This window comes from Myotis lucifugus, unplaced genomic scaffold (assembly GCF_000147115.1).
Source record: "Myotis lucifugus unplaced genomic scaffold, Myoluc2.0 scaffold_195, whole genome shotgun sequence".
NCBI lineage: Eukaryota > Metazoa > Chordata > Mammalia > Chiroptera > Vespertilionidae > Myotis > Myotis lucifugus.
The window spans coordinates 2,490,445-2,511,039 of record NW_005871243.1 but is presented as its reverse complement, the minus strand read 5'-3'; the positions used below and the strand labels follow the sequence as shown (position 1 = coordinate 2,511,039).

At 48.7% G+C, this 20,595-nt stretch overlaps 1 protein-coding gene across 1 annotated transcript; it reads left to right on the top strand.

The window, feature by feature from the left end:
• Nucleotides 1-2,341: 2,341 nt before the first annotated feature.
• LOC102440833 (exosome complex exonuclease RRP42) lies at nucleotides 2,342-18,809 on the top strand (the record flags this gene model as incomplete). Its single annotated transcript, XM_006097130.2, has 7 exons — nucleotides 2,342-2,443; nucleotides 2,748-2,842; nucleotides 9,778-9,943; nucleotides 12,753-12,809; nucleotides 15,517-15,666; nucleotides 16,908-17,063; nucleotides 18,574-18,809. Coding segments are annotated over 7 exons (831 nt in total), but the record flags the coding sequence as incomplete, so codon positions are not given.
• Between the last annotated feature and the right edge of the window lie 1,786 nt (nucleotides 18,810-20,595).

Sequence of the window (20,595 nt, the reverse complement as noted above, 5' to 3'; positions counted from 1 at the left end):
ATGAAAAGTGTAAGCCCTAGCTGGTTTGCTCAGTGGATAGAGCGTCTGCCTATGGGCTGAAGGGTCCCAGGTTTGATTCTGGTCAAGGGCATATGCATGGGTTGTGGGCTCGATCCCCAGTAGGGGGTGTGCAGGAGGCAGCTGATCAATGATTCTCTCTCATCATTGATGTTTCTATCTCCCTCTCCCTTCCTCTCAAATCAATAAAAATATATTTTAAAAATAAATAAAATGTTAAAAAGAAACAAAGAGTATCAGTAGTAGGCCACCCTATGTAAGAAGGGGATATTTACAATATTCATGTATCAGCTCATTTGTGCAAAGGAAACACAGAAAAGATGGCCTGGGAACAAAAGAGATTGGTTACCTGCCTCGTGTGGTGGGAGAGGGGAGTGGGATGCATTGGGAGTGACATTTCTCTGAGCACACCTTTTCTGATGGCTTTGACTCCCAGAGCCATGGTGATAGTCCACATACCCAAAAAGTAAATAAGTAATTAAAAGTAACCAGGATGTGGGGGACCCAGACTGGAACACAGACTGCTGCAAATGAGTAACAGGGCTGCATGGAGGGATGGGGGAAGACAATTGGAAAACAGTGTTTTGAGTGGGTATCATAGGCTAAAGACAAAAAGAATTCTGTGTAATACTGTTCTCTGTTAGAACATTTGTTTCTCACGGGGTATGGGTTAGAAGTTCTGAAACTATGTGTATACTAAGATTTAACAAATACCTAAATGCATTGTAGATCATGAAAGCCAGGTTTCTCCCTGTCTGAGAGAGAAGTTACACCTAGGACAGGAGGAAGGTTAGAAACAATTATCAGTGTGAGAACGTGGCTTTTTCATAGATATGTGGATAGACAGAAATAACTACAGGTGTGTGTGTGTGTTTGTGTGTGCATGGGTTAGTGTACATACATATGTTTTCTAGCTCTGTCTGCTGGGAAGCTCTAGAAGCAATGATACCCCTGCAGCAACGAACCGGCTTAGCACTCAGATCCTGGTTTTTCTCCAATAAAAGTAACCAGCAGTCCTTGGAGAAAGGGCTGATTCCGGGGCAGGGGCAGGGGCAGGGGCAGAGAAAATACAAGAGCCTGGGACGTCTTATGTTGTTGGAACATAAAGAAGTGCTCAAAAAAGATAGGAGGCATGTTGAAAGAACGCAGGAACCCACCCAAAGGAGCTCCCAGGGGCCAAATCTGGAGCTACAAGATGAATAATGAAAGTATTGGATTATAGCTATAAAAGACATCTGTGAGCTAACACTGACATAGTAAGTGATTGAAGAAGTAAATAAGATAAGGGACAAGCACTACCTGGTCCACTCTGAAACCCATCTTCAGCATCAGGGTTGGCAAGCTTGGCCGATTCACTAAGAAAGGAAGATGTACTGCACATTTCTCCAGGGCAGCGGATCTCAACCTGTGGGTCGCGACCCCTTTGGGGGTCGAACGACCCTTTCACAGGGGTCGCCTAAGACCATCAGAAAACACATATATCTATATATATAAAAGCCTAAGTGACCGTTATGACTGGTCGACTGAATGACTGGTCGACCGATCGCTATTATGGGTACTGACCACCAGGGGGCAGACGCTTAATGCAGGAGCTGCCCCCTGGTGGTCAGTGTGCTCCCACAGCCAACCTCCTGTGGTCCCTCCTGCTGGCCAGCCAACCTCCTGCAGTCCCTACCCCAAGACTGGGCAAGACTGCCCCAATCAGCCCTGATCGCTGGCCAGGCCAAGGGACCCCACCCGTGCACAAATTCGTGCACTGAGCCTCTAGTAATTACATATTGTTTTTGTGATAAATCACTATGCTTTAATTATGTTCAATTTGTAACAATGAAAATACATCCTGCATGTCAGATATTTACATTACGATTCATAACAGTAGCAACATTACAGTTATGAAGTAGCAACGAAAATAATTTTGTGGTTGGGGGTCACCACCACATGAGGAACTGTATTAAACACTTGGAGTGCGGGTGAATTTCCCGCCAAAATATAAGATGGCTCTGTCTTTTGGTTTTGTTCCATCCACCAAAAGGGTGGATTACAAACAAATATTTGGTAATACGCAGTTACAATCGGCCCGAGTTTACACGTTTCCCGCACTCCACCGCAAATCTATATGAACCGAGTTAAAGACGGCTCCCGCGGAGTACGCGCAATTCACGCGAGCCGACTTAACTCGTTTCCAGCACTCCAAGTGTTAAAGGGTCGCGGCATTAGGAAGGTTGAGAACCACTGCTCTAGGGGAATGAAAAGGGGTGAATTGCCTCAGGGGTCTGTTGTTGGTTTGGGATCACAGCCTGCGGATTGTGGTTGTTGCACGTAGGAAGACCTCCGCGTGGATGGCCGTGGATGTGAGGACTACCGATGTGTCGAAGTGGAAACCGACGTGGTGTCCAACACCAGTGGGTCTGCCAGGGTCAAGCTGGTGAGTGCTGTGGCCACAGTCCACCCATGCCTCGCTGGAGGAATGGGGAGGACCTACGGGACCAGCCGCAGGCCCCTCCAGGCTTTTGCCACACAGATTTTAGGGGAAAATCCAAGACCCAAGCCAAACTCTGGGCGGGGGACTCTCTAGATCTGAAGGACCCCTCATCTTCTCAAAGGGTCACTTTCCAACCCCAGCACTGCTCTTAAGGGAGTCCCAGGGGTGTACGTCAGGGGGAGGAGGGAGGTGGTCGGGTGCCTGGCTGCCTGCCCGGAGTGAGGACCCTTCTCGCATATGTCTGCAGGGTCACACGGACATCCTGGTGGGAGTGAAAGCAGAGATGGGGACGCCGAAGCTGGAGAAGCCAAATGAAGGTTACTTGGAGTTCTTTGTTGACTGGTCAGTACTATGCCAATTTCTTTTTAAAGAAAAACAATTTGAAAGATGACGATTCAGAGGATGAACCTCTGTTTTCCTGTTAATCCACTTTTACTTGGTATTGAATTGTCATTCAGCCAGCCAGCAGGTATTTACTGAGTTCCTCCGAGGTGCCAGGCCCTGGGATATTGGAAAGAGACGTTGGGTCAAGTTCTGCCCTTGCCCTGGCCACCTGGCCCTCGCTGGGCCTCATTTTCCCTGTCTGAAAGGAGGGTGTCTGCCAGGCTGCCCAGCTCGTGGTGGTTATGAGAGTCACATGAGATGATGGATGATTTGAAAAATATCAAACGCAGATGATAAGGATCATTTGGTCTAAAATGCCCTGTTTCCTTCTCTGCTCTAGCTTTCCAGAAAACTTCTCATGACTTGCTTGGCAGAGCAAGGACTAGAGCCAGCCAAGCAGCCTGACAGGCCGAGGTTGTGGCAGCCAGACAGGCAGTGGGTGCTGGGAAGAGCAGACTCCGCAGTCTCTGCAGCCGTCAGCCAGCCTGATGCTGGCTTCTTCTCACCTGTGTGACCTCTGGCTGGTTACTCAGTCTCTCTGTGCCTCTGTTTCTTAATCTAAAAAATGGGGGCGATAATACTTTTGTGATGATAAGGAAATGAGATCATGAAGATAGAGCACCTAGGATGACGATTGGCTCCCAGTGGGCTTTCCATAAGTGACATTTCTCTCCCTCTGGTGACCTCCTTCTTCTAGGGGTTGGGTGGTTTATCGGGTTGCTGACCCAGTCTCGTCTTCTGTCTGTAACCTCACTTCTAGCGAGGTGATGACACAGGCCTTCTTGGGTGGGTCCGGCTATTGGCTCATGTTAGGCACAGGTATGTATTACTGACACTGTGTTGGGTCCCCAAGACGACCCCACATTCAGAGACTTGCTGGAAGGACTAGCATATAATTGTACTCACGACTAAGATTTATGACAGCAACAAAATGCAGCAACATGTGTGCCCAAGATGATTCTGAAAGAGAACCCATTAGAAACTCAGCACCCAAGATAGTTTTGGCTGCTGGTCATGTAAGCACCCTCTGCTTCACACACACCACAATACCAGGCTCCTAGGAAGCAAGCAACTGTTCAGCGTGAACCATATTTTTGCAGAAACAGTCTACACCAGTAGACACAGATTCCTGGGAACACTCTGAGAGCCAGAACGCTTTTCTGTGCAGGTGCTAACCCCCATTTGTATAGTAAGTTCTAGTCTTCCCGTCTTCACGTCCAAACAGAAGTCCACCTCTCACCGTTCATGAGGGACATGAGTTCAAAGCGGGTACGTGAGCTTCCTGGGTGTCACTTACCTGGTTCTGTCCGACTCTGAGTCTTTGCTCTTTCTACTTCGTGCAGCCTGTGGAGCTGGCTTCGGAGGGGTGTTCTGCTTAGAAGTCCCAGAACTTCCATGGGTGGCTCTGTGTCTGAAGGTGACTTAACATCTGCCTGCTGCTTTCGTCCCTTTCTTGTCCCAGCTTTAAAGGGAGGGTGGCTCTAGGTTGAGAGAAGCCTTTGAGCTGCCTTTCCCAAGACCTGGCTTCTAGGACCGAGCCTCTGTCCTGGCTGAGTGGCTGCCTGCTGGCCTCTTTCCCCCTTTGTAAATCTCAGGAGAACCCCAACAGGCCTAGAAGCTCCAGTTCCCAATCTCTGAATCTCTTTCTCAAGATTGATAGTCTCAGGTGGCACACTGTAAATCTGTAAGTGGCTCCGTTAGTGCGATCAGCCCAGCAGGTAGAAGTATCATGAGAGATTCGTAAAACCCCGTTTTCCTACGGAGAAGGGAGAGATTACCAAGCGCCACTGGCTGTACTTCTCTCAGAACCTGTTTGAGTCTGCAGGGAGCAACTCTAAATTGCATAACAGACAAACCCCTTCATTCTGATCCAGGGAATAGTGCCCAGAAATAGGGGTGCTGTCCTCCTCTTCCCCAGCCCCCAGGGATGGGGCCTCCGCCGGAGGCTCAAGGCTGAAACTGAATTCTTACCCAGCGGGAAGGGTCCTTTCCTGCCCATCTGAGCCCAGTTTGACAAGTACTTACCAGCTGCTTCCAGGTTTTAATTATTAAGTTCCCAGAGCTAGAGGGGTCTCAGAAGATGAAGTGCTTTTCTGCTAACTCATTCCACTTCAGTTTGTGTACTTGGAATGCAGGCATCTGGGGTAGAGGACACTTCCTCCCACCGCTGCTCTGACCCTGACCGTGTGCCAGTGGAGCAAGAGCTGGGTTGCAAGCTCTGCGCCAGGGAAGCCTGGCAGCACTCTCACTGGACCCGGAGCCGACCAGGCCTTCTCACTTCCTGCTCAGGTCTTTGTTAGATGTTGCCTGAAAATAGGCCATTTTAAATAAGAACTTGGAGACTTTAGGAAAAGATGGTTTCCATCTAAAGTCTAGAGAAAGGTAAGAATTGAATGAACTGTCACTCTGGATTACCACTAGGTGGCAATCCATCAAGCCGCTTCTCAGCTGTCCGACCACCCTGTTGATGGGTTTAGACCAGGGGTGGGCAAACTTTTTGACTCGAGGGCCACAATGGGTTCTTAAACTGGACCGGAGGGCCGGAACAAAAGCATGGATGGAGTGTTTGTGTGAACTAATATAAATTCAAAGTAAACATCATTACATAAAAGGGTACGGTCTTTTTTTTTTTTTTTTTTTAGTTTTATTCATTTCAAACGGGCCGGATCCGGCCCGCGGGCCGTAGTTTGCCCACGGCTGGTTTAGGGGCTGGTTTAGCCTCTCAGAGAGCGTTCAGTGTTTAATGATTGAAGAGCACACGTTTCATTCATAGGCATTTCAGTATGCCCAGCCCTCGTCACTTGCCTTTGGGACTTACTTTTCAGGGTGATCACTTGTGCTTCACACTAGTGTTGAACCACAAGTTTTGTGCCCTGAATTGGTGGGTGGACCCACTTGATCTATTCCTTACCTGCTTGGTGCTGCCCAAAGGGGGCACTGTTCTTGGCTGAAGGGCCAGGTGTGGGGCCAGGCAGAGCGGAACCTGCAGAAGCCATTCGAGGCTGGCTGTACTTTGAAAGTTGATGAGATAACTCTCCCAGGGACTTCAAACAAGGGTTTAGGTGACAAGCTCCGAATGTGCTGCTGTGCCCAACCCATTTACTGGGACGCTTCGGTAGGCTCAGAGATGAGCACGTGAGTCAGAGGCTCAGGACCTGCCTGGGGGTTAGATGACTGTGGAGGTGTCCTGAGTCAGCCTTGGCCCGGTACCCACTAAATCACCCGGCTGCCATGGGCCGGGCCTGGCCTGGCTGTCAGCCTCCACGTTCGCAGGCAAGGTCAGTTGTAAGGGAAGCAACAATGGGCCTAGTGTCTGAGTCCCATTGCAGGTAGCCGTGGCCTTGATCGCAGCCTACCCCAGTTAAACCAGGAGAGAAGTGCTGAGCAGAGGAGCGGAGTAGAGGTGATGAGTCAGGAGGGGTGGAGAACTGGGAGGGGCAGTGTTCCCAAGATTTTTATTAGTTTAGCCAGCTCAGTAAGCAATTTCCCAACAGCCCTGGAGGGCTGGTTCTTTATGAAGGATCTGAGTTGGTTTGGGTAACTATAAAAATAAAAGCACTTGGTTTTATGCTAAAAAACACCTTAGTGTATATTCTCCCCCTGGAAGAATGTATTATGATGCCTATGAGCAGGGGGCTAGGATTGCCAGCCTGTGTTGCTCTCTCTTTAAACTTCATACTCAATAGAGAAGCTTTTTGTTTAGGACTCCCTTGGTCTACATTCCTTGACTCCATCATTTGTGCCCTAGTAGTAGTTCCCAAGACCGGAGTACCCATTCATTACTGTGAGGCATAAGGGAGGCTAACCTGACCGATGTTAGGCCACAAGCCAGACGTGCCAAGTAGCACATTCAGGGAGAGTCCAGTGAAGCCCAGCAGACAAGGCCAGGCTGCCTGGGTTTAGAATCTTAGCTCCCCAGTCACTGGGTGTGTGACCTTGGGCGAGTTACACAACCTTCCTGTGACTCGGTTTTATTGTCTCTAAAATGGGGTCAGTAACAGTGCCAACCTCTAGGCTCGTGAGAATTCAATGCGTTAATACATCTAAAGTGCTCAGAATGCTGTCTAGCACGTGGTGAACATTCCAAAAAAGTTGTTAAGTTTCCTTCCTTGTAAAGCGAGAGCGTCTGACCATCTGAGGCCACAACCCACCTGCAAGATTTTTGTTTCACTAATGGAGGCTTTTATTAAAGATGACAGGGCCTGAGAGTTTGCCAGTCTCCATCACTCCCTGTTAATTATACATGTGGCTCTCTGTTCAGATGCTTGTAGGCGTTTGGTTTGTGGTCCTCTGGAGATGGCCTCTAAGGCTTTGCCAGGTCTGCGTTTCTGATGGGCTTTATCAGAAAGGGTCCTTGTGCTGTGGGCGCCCCTAGTGGTGAGGAGGGACCCTCCTTTTTCTGCTGCATCTCTTCTCTTCATCCTTTGTCAGGATACAGGGTCTCTGGCTTTTCTCATTGTACCCAAAGCACTACACCCCATCCCCACCCTGAGCAGTTTCCTTCTCCCCAGCCTCTTCCCCAGAGTCACTCCATGGCCAGGGCACCATCCAGACGCAGGAGCTTCCTAAGTCTCATCCGCCTCGAAGCTTTCTTTTCTGCCCATCTACCAGCTATGCTGAAAGGATATGTTGAAGAAAAGGAAAAAAACACACACAAAACCAACACTGTAAATATGGGGAAAATTTCACTTTAAATTAGCCCAGTGCCCAAAAAACACAATGGGGCATGGTTTTGTAGGTGGATTAATTTAGCCAGTTGGACCTGGAAGTTCTGTAAACCACCCCTCAGGGATGTGGAGGAGTCACTGCCTCCTCCCTGGGTAATCAGTCACACCCAGGAGGATATGACCCACTATAATCAGGGAAAGGAAAACATTTGAAGTGTAAGCATCTCGGACTGGATTTGTCTACACAGAGATCTATGTAGATGTGTTTTAAACACTTAAAAGATGGGACTCTATACTGATTGCTTAGTGTTTGAATTAGGAACAGATTGTGTTTTGCTGGCTGTGCAAAATAAACTTGGTCCCCGGTGACTTGATTATTTCGCCACAAATGAGCTTTTTTTCATGGCTCAGTGCCTGAGTCCAGCAGAGGCGGGGAGAGACCAGCGAGGTTGCTATGGCAGCAGTGAAGTTTCTCAGGGATTTTAAATTGGGGTTCTGCGGGCTGATAGTGGTCAGGGAGGACTGTCTGATTAGAGAGGCAGAGTTTTATACAACAGCACACTTTGGTCATTTTAGGGTTCATTTTTATGCCTACATTAGAATGGAGTAGACAGAGGGGACATTACACACAGGCACGCACACACCCCCACCCTGCCTGCCTGTGGCCTGACCAACTTGTACTCATCTTTAGGTTTGAGGTCTCCTCTAACCCTCAACACCGATTGAGGCCCTCCCTGACCCCCACTCCTGCTGCTTGCTCCCTCCCCTATCAATGAAACTGCCCCCAGACTTCATTGGAATTCCGACTTAGGGTGGCCTTCTCTTTTTGCGGTCTCTGGGTATGCAGTGCCTGGCATCTGGCTGGGTGCCTTTCCAGTGGAGGTGTGGATGCACAGACGGGCTGGGGAACACGGGTCGCATGAGATTTTGTGGAAATCAGACTGAAACAACTGCTTTCCTCCCCCCCCCCCCCCGCCCTACTCATTAAGTGAAGTGGTCACTGGAATGTTTACTTACCTCACTGATGTATTAAGGGTTTGTTTTTCATTAAGCCAAAACCCTCCACATTTCCTGTGTAAACACTTTGTGTAGTGCTTTAGGGTGGCAGGTGTCAAATGTGTCCTTCATTCTCTTGTTGGATTTTTTTTGAAGGGGATAAACTTTATTAATCCTAACTCAAACACCTGGAGGGCTAAAATTATAGCAACCTGTGGTTGAGGTAAATGGGCGCAAAATTCAAGAGGCCTGAATGAGAAAGGTTTTCTCTTTGAAAAATAGCAAATAAAGTAAAAGAGATAACCTAATATTTAATCTGCCAGCAGTCTGTCTGTCTTATTTCATCTCCTGCTGTTCAGTACAGTGATAACCTAGAGTTCATGACATAGCTCTGGCATACTATCTTACGTATCTTCTGAAAGATTCCAGCTCTAGCCGGTGTTACTCAATGGTTAGAGTGTCAGCCTGCGCACCGAAGAGTTGAGGGTTGGATTCTCGGTCAAGGGCACGTGCTTGGGTTACAGGTTCGATCGCTGGCCTGGTTAGGATGCATGTGGGAGGCAACCAATTGCTGTGTCTCTCTCATATCAATGTATGTTTCTTTCTTTCTCTCTCTCTCTCTCTCTCTCTCTCTCTCTCTCTCTCCCCCCTCCCCCCCCTCCTTTCCACTCTTGCTAAAAAACAATGGAAAAAAATATTCTCGGGTGAGGATTAACACACAAAACAAAACAGAAAAAAAATTCCAGGAAGGTTATTGTACTTGACGTTGTGGCTTTTGTTTTGAGAGTACATCGTGCATGCTAAAGCTGTGAAAACTAGGGATGGTGTATATAATGTAACCCTTCTGTAAGCCAGACTGTTTGTTTGATTCTCTGGGCTTTCCGGCTTCCTCGGCCTGCCAGAGAAGGTATTTGTTATACTTTCAGGATAAGAGAGTTAATTATTACTGGCCGAGGTTCACTTTACCATTGCTCTCTTGTTTCCCTTGGATAAAGATGTCTTCTGTTAGAAGTCGGGGGGAACTCCCATCACGCACACTGACAAATCCAGGGCCCGGCGCTGGTCTGGCTCAGTGTGTGTGTCTGTCCCGAGGCTGGAACAGTGGCAGATGCCGTCCCTTCTCATTTCAGTGACTCTCCATCGTTCCGTAGGGCAACTGGAGTAAAGCTTTGCCCCTTTGCTCTTTGCGTTTGAAAAGACTCACCAGCTCTTCTGTTCCCTTCTGCGCAGCTCAGCCAATGCTACCCCTGAATTTGAAGGTCGAGGAGGTGATGAACTTGGCACAGAGATTGCTAACACCCTCTACCGGATATTCAGCAACAAGAGCAGCGTGGACCTGAAGTCCCTCTGCATTAGTCCTCGGGAGCACTGCTGGGTCCTCTATGTGGACGTGCTGGTAAGGATCATGTTGCTGTGCCGGCCGGAGACCAGTTGGCCTACTTTCCTCCCAGGGCTTTTTCCCTCTCCAAGTGGGTACTTCCGACTCCCAGGGTGAGATTAGTTAGGGAAAGATGAGTCTCCTGTAATAGTTTTTTTTAAAAAAATATTACACGTATAGTAATATATGTAAAGTAGCCTACACGTGATGCCATCCTACAATAAAGTTACAAGCAGTCATATCATGGTAGCACCTAAAATTATCCACAGAGATTGTCAGGGAAGAAAAAGTAAGAGATGCTCTCTAGATGGTGCCAGACAGAGTCGAGGGGCAGAATTTAGACCAGCTGGCGCATTCTGCATGGAATGATGTGCTGTTTACATGCATTTTCATGTAACCCTTACAAATGTTTTGCAAGTGGGCACGATTCTTTTCCCCATGTACAAGTGAGGGAACTAAGACACAGAGAGGTAAAGTAACTAGCCCGAGAGGTCTCAGCGTGAGGATAGTGGTACTAGGCCTCCAAGCCAGGGGTTGGGCCGGTGTCTGCTCTTGACCTCACGGAGCCATCTTCCCTTGGAAACAACCCGTAGCCCACCTGCTCTGGGGCCCTCACTTCCCAGGTGTGGCCCCTGAGGCCCTGCCTCCTCCCTCCCCCTTCCTCCCTCCTCCGTCCTCCGTCCTCCATAGTCAGCTCCTGCAGGTGTCTTTCTAGCCACCCCTCATTTCCTTCCTGGTGTTCTCCCTCCAAATACTCTGCTGCCCAGTTTTTGGCAGTTGGCAGTAACTTCTCTTAGGGCCATAATTCATTTAATTTTGCCAGTTGCTTGTTCATGTACAGGCTCTTGATGGGTCTATTTTGTTTTTATTAAATGTCATGAACCTTGAGATTAGTGATCACATCTTCCACGTCAGCTTGAGGACACAAGGCTAAGCCATTGACCAAACAGGTACTTGAATGAACCTGAGGGCACAGCAGATCTTGTGGATCTGATCTTGTGGGCGACCTTCTGAGGAGGAACAGCCTGCTGTCTCCAGTGCTGGCCCTGCGTGAAACAGGGCAGGGCTTTCTGGGCACTTGCAATTCGATAACGGCTGGAACATGGCTGAAAGATAATGAATAGTGGACCAGCAGGTTAGCGCTGTTCTGAATGCTGGTGCTAATGGGTAAAAGTAATACAATTACAAGTCCATTTGCTTTTACTCGTTTCCAATAAGATGTGCCCCGTAGTGTGATTCCTCCCACCAAACAGGTACTTGTGCAGGTCCTGGTTTTGAGGAGGCGGGAACTGGCCGCTGGCTGTCCTTACGGATAAGAGGCAGGCTTCCTAGCTGCCCAGGGAGGTGGACTCCGCAGTTGCACCCTGTGTCTATCCTCCACCTCCCAAACAGTCTTTATTTAAATGCACTTAGCTAACACCTACTGTGTGCTAGGCACACTTCTAAGGGCTTTACCAATACTAACTCACTCAACATTTATATCAGCTCTGTGAGGTAGCTGGGATTTTTACCCTCCGAGGCACAGAGAGGTTGAGTGCTGCCCATGGTCATGCAGCCACCTGGAGAGGACAGGAGTCAGATGCAGACAGTCTGACACAGGAGACTTGCTACAGCTCTTTGCTGTGCAGCAGTCAACTCTGAGCCAGAGTGGGGAAGAGTTAGTCCAGCTGCAAGACCAATGAGCTGCAGTCACTAGCCAGGTGGTCACATAGGCTGGGGGGTCATATTTTAATAAGCAGTAATTATACAGGGAAGGTGGGTCTGCAGTGAAGTTTGCTCAGAAAGCTTCAGGTGGGAATCAGAGACTTGCACTGGGCATGGTGGAAGGCCCAGGCGCAGGGCCTGCCTATCTCCCTCACATAATCTCCAGGCTCCTTCTGCCTGGCACCCTTTCTGTTGGACTCTGAGAGTAAAGGAATGAGCAAACCCGCAGGGTCCAGCCCTCGGGAGCTCACAGTTCAGACGATGAGGAGACAGACTGAACAAAACCATGGGACTACACAACTTTCCTTCTACACGGGACTTCCTCTCCATTCTTCCTTGCTGTAGCCCAGTTTATTCCATAAACTCGGGCCAAGGCTTCTTTTAAATGAGGGCAGAAGGTGTCTCACCTTCCACTTAAGAATGTGCTCTAGCCCTAGCTGGTTTGGCTCAGTGGATAGAGCGTTGGCCTATGGACTGAAAGGTCCCAGGTTCAATTCTGCTCAAGGGCACATGCCCGGGTTGGGTTGCAGGCTTGATCCTCTGTAGGGGGCATATAGGAGGCAGCCAATTAATGATTCTCTCTCATCATTGATGTTTCTATCTCTCTCTCCCTCTCCCTTCCTCCCTGAAATCAGTAAAAAATATATATTAAAAATAAGTAAAGAATGTGCTGTAAGCTTTCCTGCTGCATGAGCTCACATAAGTGCAGGGGTTAGCATTAACAATGATATGTAATGTCAAAAAATACAGAAATAGATGCACAGATTTAGTGCTCATGGGCAAAAAATGGTATGAAAGACCTTTGTTTTTATTATGTTCAATGTAAAGCACGGAGTGTGAGCATCAGGTGAATGTTGATAATGACAGGCAGTAGGTAACCACACGAATGAATGTGAACCTGGTACCTGGTAGCAGGTGAGGCATCAGTGGTCATCATTGTTTGGAAGCCGGACCTACGTTAGCAACGATGAGAGTAGCGTGTGTGGTGCAATTGGGAGCTCTTCGGGCATCAGTGGTCACCATCCCTAGGAGCCAGTATCCTTTCATTGGGATAATACTTGAGTAAGATGTGACACTTGCTTTTCAACTTGCTTTTCTTCCCCGCTCACCCTGTCTCCCCTAGCTGCTGGAATGTGGTGGAAATTTGTTTGATGCCATCTCCATTGCTGTACAATACAAGGTGAGTCTTCCGGGAAACATCCCCGGGGCCGGTGCAAAACCCAGGCGGACACTGAGGAAATTTCTACTGCAGCTCATAGGTGAAGTTAACGAGGGGTTAGCATTAACAGTGATATGTAATGTCAAGCTCCAGAAAACAGAGATTTCATCAATTAAAACTAAATCTGTGCATCTATTTCTGTATTTATTTTTTGTATTGTTATTTTCACAAGTAAGCATGTACCATGTAGAAAAGTATTAGAAAACTACAGAGAAGCAAAAAGAGTTGAAACCAACTACTGGCCCAGCTGATGTTGCTCAGTGGTTGAACATCGACCCATGAACCAAGAGGATGCTGGTTCGATTCGAGTCAGGGCACATGCCTGGATTACAGGCTCGATCCCCAATAGGGGCCATACAGGAGGCAGCTGATCATTGATGTTTCTATCTCTCTCTCCTCTCTTCCTCTCTCAAATCAGTAAGAACGTATTTTAAAAAAAGAAAGAAACCAACTCCAGGTCAACTGTCCAAATACTGTTACTGGACAAAGCTCCATGTGGGCAGTTTGTCCGTTTGGTCTGCTATCCCCCCAGCACCATGAACAGTGCCTGACACAGCAGGTGCTCACGGAGCCCTTCACTGGACACACGCATGTTCTAAAAGCAGGGTAGCAACCTGCTCTTTGTTTTTCATTAAAAGCAGGTTCAGCTTCCCCGACAGGCTGCGTGCGTAGCAAGGGACGAGGCACTAAGCTTTTGGAGTTGACATTCCCACAGGCTGTTTGATTATGGAGCATTTCTCCCACTCTGTGCACCAGGTTCTTTGAGGAAAGTTTGCAGCGTTTGAAAATAAACGTGGGTGAGGTGTTCATTCCACGGAGAGCTTACATTATGGTAATGGGATTCTGGGGTATTAGGGAATGAGGATTCGAAGCTTCTAGGGAAATAGCCTATGGAAGTGATTGGATAAGTGAGCAAAGATATTATCTGAGAAATGTTCATTGCAGCTTTGTAGTGGTGAGAAATTGAAAACAACCTAATGTCTCAACATGGGCATTAAAATCGACACAGAAACCCATGTACACGTTTGTTAATATGGAAAAGCAGCCACTAAACAGTCCTGTCATCCCGTTTTTGCTTTGTCTTGTTTTATTTTACTTCTGCTAATTCTTATATTTAATATGTCTGGAAATATCTATATGTCCCAAAATGGTCATTGTGACAATTTTCCAGTGCTCATACTATGATTGAACATTTATCTCTGTTTTAGAGTTTTTCTATGATGAATTTAGACTACCTGCATAATTTAAAACAAAACAAAAACAAAGTTAAATAAATTTAGGTCAGAAATTGTGGGGTCCTCATGCAGAGCTGTGCCGCTAACTCTTGGCTGAGACCGTCGAGGGTCTGGCACTGGTGGCCACTGTGGGGCTCGAGTACCAGCTGCCAGCAGCAGCAGCCTGGCTTGGCTCCATTGGAGAAGAAAGGAAGCTGCCATCTGTTGCACCTCCAGCCTAAAAAATTACCCCCCATCTGCCAGCTGGTTTCCATGGGCACCAGGGCAAAAAGAGAGTAGAACCAGCCGAGGCTGTTGGGCGAGGGGGGAGGTGTCAGGCAGACTGTGAGCAGGATGGTAAACCCAGCTGCTCAGATTGGGAGGACACCTGTCGTGGGCATAGCCACAGTCTCATCCTCAGAACAAGAAAGGAATGGGGACCCTACAAACACTGGACCCCCTGGCATGTGGAGAGACCTTTTGTACAGTCAGGGCCTTTAGAAGGGGAGAGGCCAGTCCCTCGATGGTATTCTTTAGCCCTTCTACTGAACCATGTGTGCCCATGCACTCACGTTTATTTTTTAACATAAAACTTCAAACTGGTACCTCTTTTATGAAGTCTCTGATCAGGTATTTTGCCCATATTTCAATTGGGTTGTCTGTCTCATATTTAGTAGGAATTCTTTATGGAATATGTCAGTTTATACATACACACATGCACATTTGCAGATTTTTTTTCCACTCTGCATTATCTTTTAATTTCTACTGGTAAATGATGTCTTTTGATGAACAAAGTTTATAATCTTAATATATATTATATATATGTACTAGTATGTGTATGTGTTTTAACTATAACATAGTTAAATCTATCATATTTTCCCTTTATGATAGGCACTTTGTGTCCTGTTTATGAAATCTTTGTCCACTCCAGGGTCATTAAAATGTTTGTAGTTTTTCTTCTGAAAGCATTATTGTTTTATCTTTCACCTTTACATCCGCAGTTCCTTTGGTGTGAGTAGGGATCACAATTCATTCTGGACATGGGATTGGTCAAGCATTATTTTTAAAAAAACCTCCTTTCTCGCCCTAACCGGTTTGGCTCAGTGGATAGAGCGTTGGCCTGCGGACCAAAGGGCCCCAGGTTCAATCCCGGTGAAGGGCATGTACCTTGGTTGCGGGCACATGCCCAGTAGGAGGTGTGCAGGAGGCAGCTGATTGATGTTTCTCTCCAATTGATGTTTCTAACTCTCTATCCCTCTCCCTTCCTCTCTGTAAAAAACCAATAAAATATATTTTAAAAACAAAACAAAAAACCTCCTTTCTCACTGCACTGCAGTGTCGCCTGTGTGTGCTTTTGACAGGAACGATGGGGAGTACAGGCCTAGCATGAAATTCAGGGATTCCAACTCCTGTTCTCAATCTCAAGAAAAAGAAATTATCTTTCAGGAAGTGAGGATTTTAATTGTGCTTCTGCTTCCAGGATACCAAGAGTTCGTGTCCTGGAGGATGAAGAGGGGTCGAAGGACATTGAACTGTCTGATGACCCTTATGACTGCATCCGGCTAAGTGTGGAGAACGTCCCCTGCATCGTCACCCTGTGCAAAGTATGAGCTTCCCTCTAGGTCTTTTTCAACCCCCCACCCGTTAAGGTTACTTAGTAAGTTGAAAAGTTATAGTTTCACAAACTGTAGAGGGAGCTTTGCCCCGAATCCAGTAGTTGGTTATAGTAGAGATCACTGCCATGAGCAGTCTTTCTTTTCTTCTTAATGAGAAGAGGTGGCGGAGTGCTGGGAGCACACGAGTGGGTTCAGAGTGAGAGCAGCCAGTTTGTTAAGCTCCTTCTATACCAGGCATTTCACCGAGACACCCTGTAGGCCTGTTTCCTTTCATTTTCTCTGTGGGGTCCAGGCTGGTTGACAGTAATAGGTGGTTGAAAGGCGAGTACTGTCCCCTCTGGGGCCCCAGTGTCCACATCTGCCAAATGAGGGGGTTGCAGCAGCTCCTGGTGTAGTTTCTACATGAGCACAGAGGCCTGTGGAGCTAACATCTGGCTGATGCTGATGTGCACAGAGGCCTGTATTGGCTGAGCTGTCCCTGATTCCACGCAGGATTCATTGTTTCAAAATAAGGCCAAATGGGTTGGGTTTAATTCCACGAAATCACTTCATAAACCTGAGTATGGTAAAGTGTTGGGATTGACACAAGCCACCTGCACCAGACTCTTTTTTTAAAATACATTTTTATTGATTTTATTTTTTAAATGTATTTTTATTGATTTCAGAGGAAGGGGGAGAGAGAGAGAGAGAGAGAGAGAGAGAGAGAAAGAGAAATATTGATCAGCTGCCTCCGCAGCCCAGGCTTGTACCCTTGACCAGAGTTGAATCTGGGAGCCTTCAGTCCGCAGGCCGACCCTCTGTCCACGGAGCCAAACTGGCTAGGGCCTGACTCATTCTTGAGCGTGTTCCTCAGCATGTCCTCTCTTGCTCTCATCTTTGTCACAGGGAAACATCCATGTGGCCGCCCATGTGAATTTCTCCCTGTACCCCGCTGTCAGAAACACTTGGTGGCCTCTGACTTGGATGGTCACTGAATTCTAGTTCTATCCACCCCAACCCCCCCCCCCCCCCCCATATTTCCATTTCATTCTTCTGCTACATGGCTCACACCGCGGCTGGCAATACGTTGCTTGAACATTGCTTCAGATATTTTCCACGTGATCAGAATCTAAAAATCTCGATCCTGAATGGGCAGTGCAGGCTCTTTGCTGGTCTGGGTGTACCTCCGGGAGTGGTCGGGCGGGGATCCGGGCTGTGTCACCCACGTGTGCTCTGCTGCCTGCCTGCAGATTGGCTGTCGGCACGTGGTGGACGCGACTCTGCAGGAGGAGGCCTGCTCCTTGGCCAGCGTGCTGGTGTCCGTGACCAGCCAGGGCGTCGTGACGTGTATGAGGAAAGTGGGGAAGGGCAGCCTGGACCCAGAGAGCATCTTCGAGATGATGGAGGTGAGGTTCTGGTTCTGAGGCAGGTGCTGGGCCTGGCTGGGAGTGCCTGCTGCTTCCTGCCACCTCGGCAACACCATCGGGTTCTCCTGTTTACACCCCTGACCCAGACTTGGAGCTTGGAGGACAGCTGGTGCGAGCTGGATGTCTGCTGACTTAGCCAAGGGAGGGGGGTAAGGAACCCGCTGGTAACAGTTGCTTATCTTCCCCTCCCCGATCCCACGTTCACGGTTCTAAAGGAGAGTGTTGATCTGATAATGTGAACTTATGACTCCAAAATCCCAAGCTTTTGTGATTTGATGAGGGAATTGGAGGCAGCAAAGGTGGAGCCAGGGGCTGAAGGGTGGCCGTCTCCCCTTTCCTCCGGGTTTAGAACTGTTTCAAGGGGAGAGGAATGGGAGTGGGGAAGTCCTCCTGGCAGCCTGAGGGGTGGATTGCTCCCTCGGGTCTCCTCCACCCTCTGCAGCACCTTTAGGGCTCTTTCCAGCTGCTCTGTGCTCATTGGGTGACGTGTTAGTCTCCCCACTGGCCCAGAGCCACAGGGCCCTGGTCCTGCTCAGAATAAAGGAAGCTACAGAATAAAGGAAGGAGAGAAATATGGGGTGGGGCAAAAGCAGGTTTGCAGTATGAGTATGAGGAACAGTTTATTCTTGTATTATTACTTCCTAATTGTTATTTACTTGCATTACAACGGTAAGCAGTGTACATCACAAATGCAACTTTGTACAAGTCTTTGAGGACTTTAACACTGACCAACTGACCGACTGACCTGCCAGGAACGCAGTTGGCCGGAGCAGGTGGTTTTTGTTCAAGCAGCCACTGGATCACATCATAACACGTGCCCACAGGTCATTGCTCAGGCAAGGTTGCCATGTAATGCTTCCTTCATTCCTAGAAACAGTGGCTTTTCACGGGAGACTCTGAGCCCTTGGTGTCTGTTTTCTCCTTTTATTATCTTACTTGAAAGCACAAAGGGGCGGTGTATGTAGTGTCGGAGACACCAAAGACCCTATCCAGGTGTTGACTTTGGTCTCATCTGAGGGGCTCTGCTTAGAGATCTGCTGGCAGGTACGTTAGAAACTGCTTGTTAGGACGAGTCCTCAGCACCATCTTCTTCATCAGACACACTGCACGTCCTGGGGTCTCTGTGCCTTCTTACTCCAGGACCGTGGGACTTGGCGGGGACCATGTCCAGACTTGGTTGACAATTTTGCTGCTGTTGTGACGGCAGCAGGAATGCTGAGTGTGAGCTAATGGCCGAGGCAGCCTTTGCTGCTTGGTGCCTGGGGGTTGGTGTCTTTTCTTCTCTTTATTGGGATGGAGGTTTTCTCAGAAGGAGCTATTATACTGTTGAGGTTTGGAGTTTGTTTTGTATTGATTGAATTATTTAATTGCACAAAGGCCCGGGAGGCAGGTGGAGTGTGTACGGGGCTGGAACTGCAGGCTGGCAGAGGGGCTTCCCCGGGTCAGCGTGCCTGCCTCACGCGTGCTCTCTCCCCTCCTCGCCCCGCAGACCAGCAAGCGCGTGGGCAAGGTGCTGCACACCTCGCTGCACAGCATCCTGCACAAGGAGGAGAGCCTGGGGCCCAAGAGACAGAAGGTTGGATTCCTGGGGTGAGCTGCACATCAGCCCCCACTCCGGAGCTGGTTTCCACTTTTTTTGTTTAAGCCGAAGTTTGTATATATTTTTTCTAATTATGAATTTAAAGCAACATTTGTACGTGTAAAATTAAAGTTTATTTTCTGGTCTGGTTGGGTATGGCTGGGATTCATTCGCGCCAAGTCAAACGCCTTTCGGTGACGCCTGCAAGAGTCTGGCCCTCGCTCCTCAGGTCCCAAGAAGTGCTCCCCAGGAGAGAGAGGATTCTGGTCATGGCCTCCCCGAGGGGCCTCATTCGTCTCCTGCTGCAGGAGCTCAGAACAACGAACACACTGGAATAAGGGCCCCTGAGAAAAAATGGCTTAAAGGAAATGCTTATGATGTGCATTTTGTGAAATTTCCCCCCTCGAAGAGCCTTTAGTGTAAGAATCACACAAAAAGGTTCATTTGCTTGTGCATTTGGTGCTCGCGGGGAGGAGAAGAGAGAGGCACTCTGCCCAGGTGTCCACCCAGGGCTTCCGCCTGGCTGGTGAGCCTCCCGGGGCCTGGGGAAGCCCAGTTCTTGCTTCCTGCCTGCCCTCCTCCCCCTACCCCCCCCCCACCCCTCCCACACACACCCCTAGAGCAGGGTCTTGGTGGCCACTTTGGTCCTTAGCCAACCTTTCTTATCAGCCTCATTGTGAAATTGCTTGGTGTTTTATAGCCACTCCCGGGTGTTTTGTAAGATTTTCTTGTTTTGTCAGCATCAAGAAGGCTGCTTTAGAGATGTTGTCATTTGATTACCCAGCCTGCCTTCATACTCTGGGACGGAAAGGCTGTCCTCCATGGCCCCAGCAGACTCCCGGGGCGCTGCTCGGAGTGCCTGCCCTGTGTTGGAATCAAGTCTGTTTGAGGGCTGAGCAGCCTGTTTCTCTCCAGGGGCTCGGATCCTCCCAGTCAATCTTAAAGGACCAGGAGAGCAGCCATGGCATTCACTCTGCATTTCAATTAGACAAGTAGGGTAAGGAGCTAGGCATGGATTGCTCAACGGGAAAAGCATGTGGGAGCCATGCAGGCTGCTCCAGGGGCCTGGCATGGGCACCTCCTCTGCATGGCCAGGCCCGTCCCTGCAGAGAGAAGCAGCTGCCCACACTTAGACTTGGAGCCGCTGCCCTATTGAGAACACAGCCTGGGTGTAGTTATTTTTTAGCGTTTTTCCAGGGTTTGTCCATCCTGGTGCCATGACAGTGCTCCTGAAGACACAAGACCAGCCGTGCCTCCTCCCTGCTCCTGGTGGACTGTGTGACAGAACATGGCGGTGGTCAGGGGCAGCTGAATTGAGTCAGGTGTAGAAGCCTTCCGTCTTGATGATCAAAGACAGGCAGATGAGACAGACGGGTGAGGCTTTGCTGGGCCACTTCCCACTGCGCTGCGTGGCTAAGCAGTTACAGAATAAAGGAAGGAGAGAAATACGGGGTGGGGCAAAAGCAGGTTTGCAGTATGAGTATGAGGAACAGTTTATTCTTGTATTACTACTTCCTAATTGTTATTTACTTGCATTACAACGGTAAGCAGTGTACATCACAAATGCAACAAAACAGCGACAGGCAAGGTCTCTCCAGGCGAGGCGTTTATTAGAAATGTCTGGCCCTCGCAGGCCGAAGCCCCACCCCCAGATAAAGGAGAGCAGCGTCTCCTGAAAGAAACTACGCCACTGTCTTTGCAAAGGCCTTACCCGAGTCAGAGGCCTCTCGAGTAGATGCCTCTTAACCTCTGCCCCCTCCCTCCCCTCACTGCCTCCAGGAGATACGGTTCCTGCTGTGGGAAGAACTAGGTTACTCATCAAAATAATGGCAAGACCTGGCTTGGCATGTGCCAGGGGACTGGAGGAGGAGCGGGTCCTGAGGGTGTCGGACCAGTGCCATGGCTGGAAAGGGGATCAGTGGCCCCACAAAG